Source organism: Podarcis muralis, chromosome 3 (assembly GCF_964188315.1).
Source record: "Podarcis muralis chromosome 3, rPodMur119.hap1.1, whole genome shotgun sequence".
Taxonomy (NCBI): Eukaryota; Metazoa; Chordata; class Lepidosauria; order Squamata; family Lacertidae; genus Podarcis; species Podarcis muralis.
The window spans coordinates 49644329-49656698 of NC_135657.1; the positions used below are offsets into that span (position 1 = coordinate 49644329).

The 12370-nt window shown below is 40.5% G+C and overlaps 1 protein-coding gene across 23 annotated transcripts in view; it reads right to left on the bottom strand.

Annotated features, from left to right (window-relative positions):
• Positions 1 to 12370, bottom strand: part of AFDN (afadin, adherens junction formation factor) — an 86810-nt gene that overhangs the window by 48886 nt on the left and 25554 nt on the right. For 18 of the 23 annotated variants that reach the window (XM_077925820.1, XM_077925818.1, XM_077925817.1 and 15 more), the window contains exons 7-9: positions 10653 to 10764; positions 9566 to 9733; positions 4461 to 4505 (exon numbers count right to left, since the gene is read on the bottom strand). In XM_077925820.1, coding sequence (XP_077781946.1) covers positions 4461 to 4505; positions 9566 to 9733; positions 10653 to 10764 — 325 coding nt within the window. The remainder of the gene's footprint in view (positions 1 to 4460; positions 4506 to 9565; positions 9734 to 10652; positions 10765 to 12370) is intronic. The other 5 variants (XM_077925826.1, XM_077925828.1, XM_077925830.1 and 2 more) reach the window with 1 other exon arrangement.

A 12370-nucleotide genomic window follows, 5' to 3' on the forward strand; every position in this document is an offset into this window, starting at 1 on the left:
TGTTATTTGTTGCTTTTAACTTAAATGTTTTAAATTATGTGCTTATATGTTGCAGTTGTATGTTGCTCAGTCTATATACACTTCCCACCTTGTGAGGAAATTTTTGTGAAAGGCGGAGTATAAATTTATTACAAAAAATAAACAAACAAACATTTACTCCTATAGAAAATAGTAGGACTTGCTCCAGAACAGACAGGCATAAGATTACAAAAGGGGTAGCTAACATTGTGTCCTCCACCTGACCACTGGTCATGCTGACTTGGGTTGATAAGAACTGTAGTCCAACAATATCTGGCGGGCACCATGTTGGTTACCCCAGATTACGCTGTAAAGAAAAACAAAGCCATTCCTATGATGTGTTGTTACACAACACTCTTTGGAAAAGAGCTTCTAAACAGCGAAGTGCTATATTTTGCCACAGTAATGCTCCAATTTTAGAAATGCACTGCTGCATAAAATTAATTAGAAGCATAATGAATGATTACAACATAAGTCAAATTGCCCAACTGGGATTGACACAGTGCTACTCAAATACAAAAAAGGTTGCAATTAACTTTTATTTTTTTAAAAAATGTATTTTTATAAGAAGTACATATATTTGTGCACACAACTCTTCAGGTAGGATAAGATTAGTACGTTAACAGCTTTCTGGACCTCCATTTTTTCCCTTAAAAAGGTAAATAACATAAGGGAAGAGTATGCTAATGAACTGAGAAGCCTTAAATTATTTACTTGTATTCAGGTACAAATAACATTCAACCAAAGCTTTGCATTTGTTTAAACTTAACAGCTAAACTACTCTTAGCTATTAGGAAAACTCTTCAGATATGTGACACAAAATATTAACATGGCTTTTTAATTATTAAAGTTGTTTGTACTAAATTAATCATGCTAAATTGGCTCTCCATCAATTTAAATCAGTGGAATTGTTTCAAGTGAAATTTCAGAGTGTCCTACCCCGCCCCCCGCCCCCGGCAAAACAACCACCACCTCATTTCACTGCAATATGGTGAACCTGACTGCCAGCATAGAGAGAAAATATATGGAAGCATGGAATAGCAAGTCTGGAAGGGAGGGAGTGGGGTATCACAGATGGGGAGGGGGGACAAAAAGAATGCATGGCACTGAGAAAGTGGATGGAGAAAAGTTTTTCTCCTCTCGTAATACTAGAACTCATGGATAGCTCAGTTGGGTACAGCATGGTGCTGGTAATGCCAAGGTGGCAGGTTCGATCCCTGTATGGGACAGCTGCATGTTTCTGCATTGCAGGGGGTTGGACTAGATGATCCTCAGGGTCCCTTCCAACTTGACAATTCTATGATTCTAACATCTAAACAAGCTGAATGTTGGAAGACTTGGGACAGATTAAAAAGCATTTCTTCATGCAGCGGATAGTCAAACTATGATACTTGTTCCTCCAGGAGGTAGTGATTGTCACCAACATGGATGGCTTTAAAAGAGGAATAGATAAATTCATGTAGCAGATCCACAGATGAATCTGCCACTCTAGCTAGTTTGTTGAGGCCCTTCCAAAGATCTGTGAACCCAGTAGAACCTCTATAGACCATGAGGTTCTACAGCACCACTAAAACCATGGAGAAAGGTAAAAGTTAACAATAACTGTCTTAATAGAGAAGATCTCGGTCTGCACTGTGCAGAAAACCAAGCAGCAGCTGAATAAGCAGGGTGCAGTGGTGAAAAGAAGAAGCAGGTCCAGGGGACTCTTGCCAGTGGGCATTCTGCTGGGATGTGGACCTTAAGCAATGTCCAACCATGCAGATACCTGACGCCAGCCCTATAACTGATGGCAACACAGGCTGACCTGTTCACACAGCAGATGCACCTCTCCTCAGCAACCTGAACATACAAGCATACACCCCTTCCCCCAGCACAGCCAGTAAAGTGGAAACTAGAGAGGGACATGGGAGAGGCATACCTCCCATACACTAGCACATCACCTCTGGCCATTCTACTTTTTTAAAAAAGGCTAGATGATGGCATTAGTAGCTAAAAGCTCCCTCTTCTGCAGGCCTTGCATTTTCAATAAGCACTACAATCTACTTTATTAACGCAATGAAATTGAAGCAGAGCATTTCCTTCACCATGACCATGTGTTTGTCTGCACCCAATTATTATCTCCAGCAGTCCTGCAGGTCTAGCCGTGGGAAGCCCATCCCTATGCTCAACAAGATGAGCGTTACAAGATCTAGAGTCACTTACCATCGTGGTTCCACTTTGTCTCTCTCATTCTCTATCCAACAGCCTTCCCAGGAACATCCACTTGGTGCCATCCTTATGGTTTTTTGACACCAGGTGAAGACCTCTGTTCACCTAGGCCTTTATATACACTGGCCCTCTCAGTTTTTAAATCTGCATTTCTAACTTTGGGGTTCTGACAAGTTTCTTTTTCCTTATATTCAGGTTCCTTTTATTTTTCATTTAATTTTTTATTACTTATTTATTGTAAGCCTCCCTGAGGGCTTTATATTATGGCTACAAATGATGTTAATAAATAAAATTTGAAAAGTAGGCTGTGCTCCCAGACAGAGGCTAAGGAATAGCAGCAGCCCTGCTTCCTGGACAAAAGCTGAGCCAGAAATGAGCCTTCTCTCCAGAAGTAACAACTGTTATAGCCCTGACAACTAATCTGAAGAGGAATTATCTACTGCAAGCTCTTTACTAGCTCAACAATAACTGAGAACTATCAGTAGCTATCAGGGGGACGCGGGTGGCGCTGTGGGTTAAAGCCTCAGTGCCTAGGACTTGCCGATCGAAAGGTCGGCGGTTCGAATCCCCGCGGCGGGGTGCGCTCCCGCTGCTCAGTCCCAGCGCCTGCCAACCTAGCAGTTCGAAAGCACCCCCGGGTGCAAGTAGATAAATAGGGACCGCTTACTGGCAGGAAGGTAAACGGCGTTCCGTGTGCTGCGCTGGCTCGCCAGATGCAGCTTGTCACGCTGGCCACGTGACCCGGAAGTGTCTGCGGACAGCGCTGGCCCCCGGCCTCTTGAGTGAGATGGGCGCACAACCCCAGAGTCTGTCAAGACTAGCCCGTACGGGCAGGGGTACCTTTACCTTTACTATCAGTAGCTTTCTTATTTTTACTTATGAACAGATGACCTAAATAAGGGCCGGGGAAACTTGTGACATGCTGGTTGGAACCAATGTGAGCTGGGAGCTCAACGATATGGGGTTGGGGGGTGTAAATTGCCCACTCATGAATTAAAGCTTAATAGAACTGCCAATGCAATGGCATCTTGGAAACTACAGACTACTCTTGACAATTCCACATTATAAAGATGTATATAAAATTATGTGACCTACTTAAGAGAACTCAAGAGCTTTAGGGCTTTTCCTGTACCACCAAAAAGGATTCATGCATTATTTTAAAAGTGGTTTAAAAAAGCAAGAATTGACAGAACAGGCATTAAGTATGCTTCACAATGGATTGAATACCTTAGTAGCAGCAAGAAAACAGTCTGCTGCTTTAACTGAGATTAAGCCTAAGAGTTTACATTTTCTGCTGGTACACAAATACATTCTCTCCCCGCCCGCCCCCCCCCCCCGCCCACAGAACAAGTTTATGAAAACACTGCAGCTGGCAGCCAACTTACAGAAATGGGTGGTATTTCAGAAGGAGATGCAACACTACTACATTTCAAACTCCATGTTTAACTAAGTATATTACCACTGTTTCTCTTTTGCAAAAAACAAAAACAGATTAGCTACCAACATAACTGGGAAACAAAGGATTCATAAACATTTTTCATTAACAGCTGTTACAAAAGAAATCGTGTTCATTCTCTACAGACACACATACACTGCCGCTTGTTCAAACTAAAACTCTAGGTAGTCAAAGAAAAACAATGTCATCTTCTGATTTGTGAAAGAGGTTTCTAATTGCAATTAGAAATGTAAAGCATATTGTTCAAGTTATTGGCCACAAGCCAACTGCATGAATATGCAGTAGTGGGCTACTACATGTGTATAACCTTGATCAGAGGATTTTTAACAATGCTCATCCATCTATTTGGGAGAAGGCAGCTTCCTGGAAGCTGAATCCAGCCCACACTATCCAGTCTCAGATTATAAACAGTCAGTTATCTCAGTGGATGGTACATGTGCATGTAGAAATTGAACTTAGAACTTAGAACTCCCAAACCCTCACCACATGGCCCTACTAGATACACGAGTACCCAAATTTTACAGAAGTACTAATATTGATGTATGTGGCCCCCAGATGATATTGTTTAGAGCATACTAGGGATTTTTAAAAAGTTTAACTTTGAATTATTCCTTTCCTCCACACCTGAAGATATAGACTAGAAATAGGGTTAGATCTGAGCTTCTGTTCATTAAGGAAGAAGAATGCAAGATCTGTTTTCAAAACTGACAAAAGCCTTTTTTGCTAGCACAGATTTTAGTGACTAGTGAGAAAGAACAGTATTAAATAACAGCATTACCTTCATAAGTGTGATAGTTGAAGTAGGCAAAGTGATTCCTTCTCCCTGGGATTAGAAAACACATGCACAGGACCCAGGTGAAGGCAGCATCAGCAGAACAGATACCATGCAGAACATGCGGAGGAGGGCAGAGAAAAGAAAAGATAGGAAAGAGTGAAACTGTAAGCCAACAACACTTACTCAATTTAAAAGGATGAAGTGCTTTTAACGCTTTCAACTTTAAATACTGCACAGAATATAGAGACATTGGTGTTGTGGATGGATTAATACGATTGTTAAGTAGTTGGCAGCAAGCTGCTAGAAGAAAGCACAGAAAAATCACCAAGCAAAGTGGAAAGGCCATCATTAGCTGTACACAAACTAAAACCTTAATTCATATAAGACTTCCATTTTAATTTAGAAATATTGTGACTTCTATTCATTCACTGTCTATGGGTGGATGTACTGGGGTACCATCATACCCATTACAAACTCACAGAATATGATGCCAAGGTACATCCACTCACAACTCTGCTTTCAAATATTAAGTAAAGCTGGAATTAAATGGCAGAGTAGCAGTCCACCAATATGCTGTCATGTGAAATATTTTCCCTATATCCAGACAATCTGTGTGCAAATACAATCATGTGCACTATCACATATGCTGGAGGTTAAATTTTATATTGTTGCCAGTATATGAACTGGGCACCCCACATTATAACTGGTTGCTGTACAAAACCTCCACACATATTATCCCCATATGAAAGATAGTGCAAATGAAGCAGCAGCCCTCAGTATCTTGCACATTCAAAACTGCATATTCCTTCTGGTAAGAAGAGTTCTTGTTGGAAACACTGTGACTGCCTCAACCCTCCTCTCCCATACCTTAATTTCAGACAAATGAAAGTGAATAATAGTGAAAGAACCACAAGAAAAAATATCCTCTTTTAGGAAGAAATCTATATGCATAGTAAGATTCACTGACAGGAGGCTGGAGCAAAACATGTTTCCAAAGGATAAAGAACTGCTCCCTATGGTTCCCAAGCGGAGGCAAACTATATGAAAATCAGAATACACTTGACACATACTCTTAAAGGATTAGAACAGTGGTACTACTTTTGTTGTATTTACCATATTCTACTTGTGACCAGTGGCGTAGCGTGGGGGTGCAGGGGAGCCGGCTGCACCGGGCGCAACATCTGGGGGGGGGCACTCGCAGCTCTCTGCCCCTACTAAAATCCACGGGTTAGGGGGCGCAAATTACTTGCCTTGCCCCGGGTGCTGACAACCCACGCTACGTCACTGCTTGTGACACAAAAGCCACATAACAAATAACTCCAAGTATAAAGATCACATTTCATATTATCATAAAATTCAAGCTACAATCCAGAACTCCAAACCATATGTGTTTACAATGACACAGGCTGGTTTCAATATTTTCTGATTACATCCTTCAGCATAACCTGAATCTAGTTCTACAACGGAACATTTGCATACATGGCTGATAGGTGGTGAGACTCCAGAAGTCTACTTGTCACAATTACTATACTGGTAAACCATTGACCCATCACTGCAGACATTTCTGTGTGCTTTGTTTTCCACACTGTAAACCCAGAATATATTTTCCGCCTGCGGTTTATATATAGTGGCATGCTTATTTATATGCCACCCTTAATAATATTTTCAGGTCGGCTTACAAATAAATCACATGATAAAACAGCAAAAAGCAGCAGGTAAAAGCAGCACAAAACAGTACAGATAAGACTGAGAATTGGAAAGGAAATAAATTTTTTTGCATAGTGCTGACAAATTATCAGAATAGGAACCAGGCAAGTCTCCCTAGGGAGAGCATTCCACATGCAGGGTGGCACCAGTGAATAGCACGCACGCACGCATGCACTCACCCACCCACCCACCCACCTCCCCTCCCCTCCCGTGGGGCATCAGAAGATGATCTTCAGAGTATAGGCCAGGCAGAGAAGGTAATCCTTTAAGTATCCAGGCCCCAAGATATTTAGGGGTTTAGAAACAGGCCCCAGGAAACAAACCAGGAGCCAGTTCAGTTGTTTACGTAGCATTGGCACGATGCATTTCCATTGTGTGACAGCAATTAGCAAACAAGAAGCTACAGTTTCAGAACAAAACTTGGCATTTCATTTTTTAAAAAAGCTTTCTTTTTGTGCTTCCCTGCTACACCAAACTTTGTGTTATTTTAAAAGAACAGAAATCAAGCATACAGTAAAAACTGATATACTAAACAGTTTATGTGCTCTGTATTTGTCAGCATATTCAAGGAAAGTTATTAGAATAAAGTCTTGATTTAGGAATATAGGGCTTGCTGATCAGAAGATCGGCGGTTCGAATCCCCATGACGGGGTGAGCTCCCATTGTTTGGTCCCAGCTCCTGCCAACCTAGCAGTTCAAAAGCACACAGTGCAAGTAGATAAATAGGTACCACTCCAACAGAAAGGTAAACGTGTATCTGTGCGCCGCTCTGGTTCGCCAGAAGCGGCTTTGTCATGCTGGCCACATGACCTGGAAGCTGTCTCCGGACAAACCCCCAGCTCCCTCAGCCAGTAAAGCGAGATGAGCGCCACAACCCCCGAGGCGTCCGTGACTGGACTTAACGGTCAGGGGTCCCTTTACCTTTTTTAAGGTTTACCCAATGAGACTTATGCCTGAACAAGGATGTGAACCCAGGTCTAACAACAACACTATTCATGATGCAACACTGGCTCTCAGGCAACAATAAGCCGTAAGCTGTACACTAGTGCATCACAAGAGAACTACTGTGTTGTGTCACCAGGAATTAATTAAATTACAGGAATTAATTAAATTACATGAACCTAAACTACTCACCCACAGAAAAGTCTGTCAACACTATGCCTGCAGGATTCATTGTTTTGGCTTTACCTCCACCACAGCAAGTCATTCTGCTACATCTCTGCATTTGGTGCAACTGGATCAATCACTCCTGATGCACAGAACTATCTGCCTTTAGAAGTAGCTGCCCATTAACACTGTGAATGAATCACTGAATTCCCTCCTTCTTATAAGGCTTGTTCTAATCAGCAATTATTACTATTACAATTATTACTAAAATAAGGGGTGAGCTCCTCTGAGGACAAATAGTTATCTTACACATTGCAAAAGTAAACCTTTGCAAATGTAAGAGTGGATTTGTGCCCCCAATTTTAAATCTGAAAATCCTTAAATCAAATAGTAGCAGCTTTGTAAGTCATATACTCTTCTGCGCTCTGCACTTATCTGTTGCCATGTCTATATTAGCAAGGTCATATAAGTTTATACCTTGATCATAAAGAGCCCCATGCTTCTTGTGGCTTTTGGACTTGTGGGGGTGCAAAGGTGAGAATGCAAGGGTGGAGGAGCTGGCTTTGGCTGTTCATATTCCTAAAAAAACCTGGGGGAAACTTGCAGCATTCCTTAATATGAAGCATTTGCCTATAAATGCTGTTAAAAGCTATTTTTTCCAAATACTGGTTAGAGAAGATTTGCTTTCACAGACTGATATTAGCGTCTGTGAGAACAGTGTGAGCAGCTGGTAGAAATAAGATAGAGAAATAAGGATAGTAGCTTATAAAAAGAGCTGCAATACAGTGGTACCTCGGGTTACATACACTTCAAGTTACAGCCTCCGCTAACCCAGAAATAGTACCTCGGGTTAAGAACTTTGCTTCAGGATGAGAACAGAAATTGTGCTCTGGCAGCGTGGCAGCAGCGGGAGGCCCCCATTAGCTAAAGTGGTGCTTCAGGTTAAGAACAGTTTCAGGTTAAGAACGGACCTCCGGAACGAATTAAATACTTAACCTGAGGTACCACTGTATATAGGAAGCACTGTAGCATCAGTGGTTGAGCACCTGCTTTGCATGCAGAGGGTCCCAGGTTCAATACGTGGCATTTCCAGGTAGGACCGGGGGGAAATTCCTGATCCGAAACCTTGCAGAGCTGCTGCCAGACAGTGGAGACATTTCTGAGCTATATTGACCATTGGACTGACTAAGTACAGTGGTACCTTGGTTTACAAACTTAATCCATTCTGGTAGTCCGTTCTTAAACCGAAACTGTTCTTAAACCGAGACGCGTTTTCCCTAATGAGGCCTCCCGCTGTCGGTGCCCTTCCACCGTTCGGATTCCGTTCTTAGACTGAGGTAAAGTTCTCAAACCGGAACAATACTTTCGGTTTTGCAGAGTTAGTAAACCGAATCGTTTGTAAACAAGACTGTTCTTAAACCGAGGTACCACTGTATAAGGCAGCTTCCTATGCTCCCATTACTAAAAACAACAGTTTAGATACAAATATGGCCAAATTTACGTAAAAGGTGCACTCCACTCTGGGAAGGACTATTCTGTTTAACTTATTCATCTTATTTTCGCCCTGCCCTTTATCATCTGGTCTCAGGGCAAATACATCATAAAAACTCATAAAAACACAAATGCTATATAATAAAATACCACATTAATAAAAGCAGAGCATCAATAACATATTAAGCAGGCAATAAAAACATGAGAGTCAAAATCTCAACCCCTCCCAGAAATATTATACCTCACTCTAAAGTGTTGTGTAAGAAATGTGAAACAAAAGCCAAAAGATGTTGTTACGGAAGCAGAAGCCTGAGATCCAACACAGAAGCTACTTATTACAGCACCCTGTGAATCCTTGTGCAAACTTTTTTTCCGTGGTGCAAATCTATCTTCATATACATTTATCTTTAATGTGGTACCTATGTATACAATTTGAAGCAAAACACTTCAAAAATGAAAATCTATGAAGTTTTATTCTAATGGAATATTGAAATATAAGTCTGTTATTTTCTTTACTATTATGTGTTTTTTTGACTATATCAAACAAAGCCTCTTCTTGCTTCAAAAACTATCTGATGAAGTTGCTTTATCCAACTTATCCAAAATTACCTTTGACTAAAGATCCAGAAATCTTAAAACTTCGTTGGAAACTGCAATCAAAATAACCCATCCCTACCAATTCTATTCTATAAAGCACAATAAATGGAGGATAGTGAACTCTAAAGTATTAGAGTCCATCAGGGTTGACCTGAAAGCAAGTGATTCAAAAAATGGATGAACATTATTGTAAAAGAAATTCTTACCGGGACTTAGTTCAACCAGATAAGGTAGCTTCTCTGGAGGAAGGGAAGAGCCATAACCAGACCCGTCAACTCTTTCCTTCCCCTTTAATGGCTTTCCATCAAATTGTTTCTTCAACTTCTTTGGAACATAATCAGGTGGTCGCCTTTTCAACTGAAAGACCAGTATCCCTAAACACAAAACCACAAACAAAACATCTGAGGTCTGTCCTGTCCTCAAGGTATAAATAAATAAAATTCATATTAAATTGTACATTATTAACTATACTGATTTGACTGTGCTCTCCTAAACAGTAATTATCGAATTGAAAATTAGGATTAAATATAAGGATTAAAGAACTATAATATTCTCCATTCAACATAATTTATTAATATTCTCCAGAATCCAGTGCTCTGGAGTACATTAGATCATATTTTATATTCAAATGGATAGCCTTTTTCATTCTAAACAAACCACAATCAGTAAGCCAATAACAAATCTTTGCAGCCCAGGGGCAGGAGAGAGGATCACAGAAAAAAACACACCCTGCTTTCCTTTGCATCCTGCTGACTGAAGCCTCACCATTCACTGAGCAACACTATTGGATACTGGATATTGGGTACAAAGAATGGATTGTTGGAGCAAAACAAACCATGAACTCCTGGTTCAAATGTAATGCTAAGCCAGAAATCATGGTTTGTTTCCTCCCAGGTGAGCAGAAAGGAGCAAAGTGGAAGCAATTAACTTCTGCAATGTAAGCCAAGTTTTATGACTTTCCATCAGCCATTGTTTGGTGCTTCATGAATATACCTGGAGGAGCCTTGGGCTCATGACTCCTTTCTCCCCTCATGCATGATGACTGCCTGTCAACAAACAATTGTTTCAAATCCTGATTAACAAGATCATACAAACAATAGCCTGATCATTCAGACACTGAGGCAAACCATAACAGGATCAGACAACAGGGACGCATCCATGTCCAAGGGGAGAAACAAAGTGCAGAAGTTTTAGGTTTTAGGTTTAACCCACTCCTCCTCCTGGCTTGCTCACAGTGCCTTGCCAGTATGTGACCATTGGGTTTTATTACATATTATGAACAACTAAAATTACCTTTGTCACTTGGCCATTCCCTGAATATCTGAAGTGGGCACTCATCATCATCAAGAATAGATTCTTTAGCACCTTTATCATCAGAATGTTGAGCACCAGGAGGAAGCATGACCTACAGAAAAGATAAACTATGAGTTTGAACAGAGCAGTTACCCAAGGATAAACACTCAAAGGCCAAACCACCTTCTACTTTCCTTTCTCCAAACGTAAGCAGTACATAATTCTGTTGGTACAAAGTATACCATGCCATATTATTTGGGAGGGGGAAATACAAATAATTTATTATTATTATTATTATTATATTACCTGTGCCCACTGCTCAACCAAAAGGTAGTAAGAATGCATGCTTTCAAGTCTTATGACTCTGATATTACAAAGTAGGTAGTGAAATTTTATGCATCACGGCTGGTAGGATAGTATCACAGTGGCCCTGTTCAGCCATAATGAGAAATCATGGTTTTTCTGTTGTGGGAACAAGACTGCAGAAACCTTGGGCTCCCATGATCCTTTGTACAACAGAAGATGGAAAGTTTTCATTTTTTAACCAATCACCATTCCCCGTTGCCTCTTAATTTGATCAACTGCAATCTGTTATAAATGTGACTAGTTAACAAACCAGGATTATGAAACCATAATCTGATGTTAACTAATCATAGTTTGCCAAATTCAGATGTAATGGGGAAGGGTCACTTATTCAAATGCAAAAGCTCTCAATGCCTTCCTCCCTATCACAAGAAAGAAGGACTAAATGCCCAGGCTTGCTGTGAGACATTCACAGAACAGAAAACCATGGTTTCATGTTTACATTTAAACAAGACTAAACTCTGAAATACCTGCCAAGTTGTTTATCATGATCAAGAAGCTGTGGGGGAGACCATGGCTGACAATTTAGGAATGACACAAATAACTTTATATTATGACTTCTGCTTCAATATGCCAGAAAAAGATGTACACAAATACAATAATATGCTTCCACAAATCTAAGATTTGGCTAGATATACGGTATATGAATTCTACTACCAAATAATAAACCAACCATAAATAGAAAGATTTTACTAACTAGCACGGAAAGGAAATTAGCACCCAAGTCAGCACCCAAGTGACCACAATACAGAAGACCGTAACACCGGTCACCTCACTTCAGGTTACTCAGGGTTACAGTGAAATTAGTTTTTACCTATGCATCTTCTTTCTGCTACACGATAGGCACCCTATCTTCCTTCCACCTTCACTTAGTAAAGGCAACAATTCAGAATGCTGCTAGACAGCATTCTTTCCTGCCATAGTCGATATCAATATCAAGGAAAACCCTAGCTCCAGTGCCTACAGGCCTAAATTCAGGCTTCTTATAGGAATGAAACAGCCCTTGCAACTTTTAACAGAGAGAAGTGTACTACTACAATTCAGGGCATCTACTAGATGGGAAAACCAGAAACTTTAGAGAAAATGGCACTGACAGTGAAAAATAATTGGCTACATACACAAACCTTTAAAGAGATATCCGCCAATGATGTGGTGAAAAAAGTCAATCCATACTCAGGAATTTTTGTACTATGTTTTCAGAAGTCTGATAAATTATGTTCATAGTATGTAAGGTACTTCAAGGATTCAATCTTAGAATTGTCTGAGATTGTAACAAGAGTTCCTCTTGATGACCCATTTTAGCTTTTGCCCCTACTGCAATGAGTTAGGTAACAACAACTTTAATCAACCGTCAA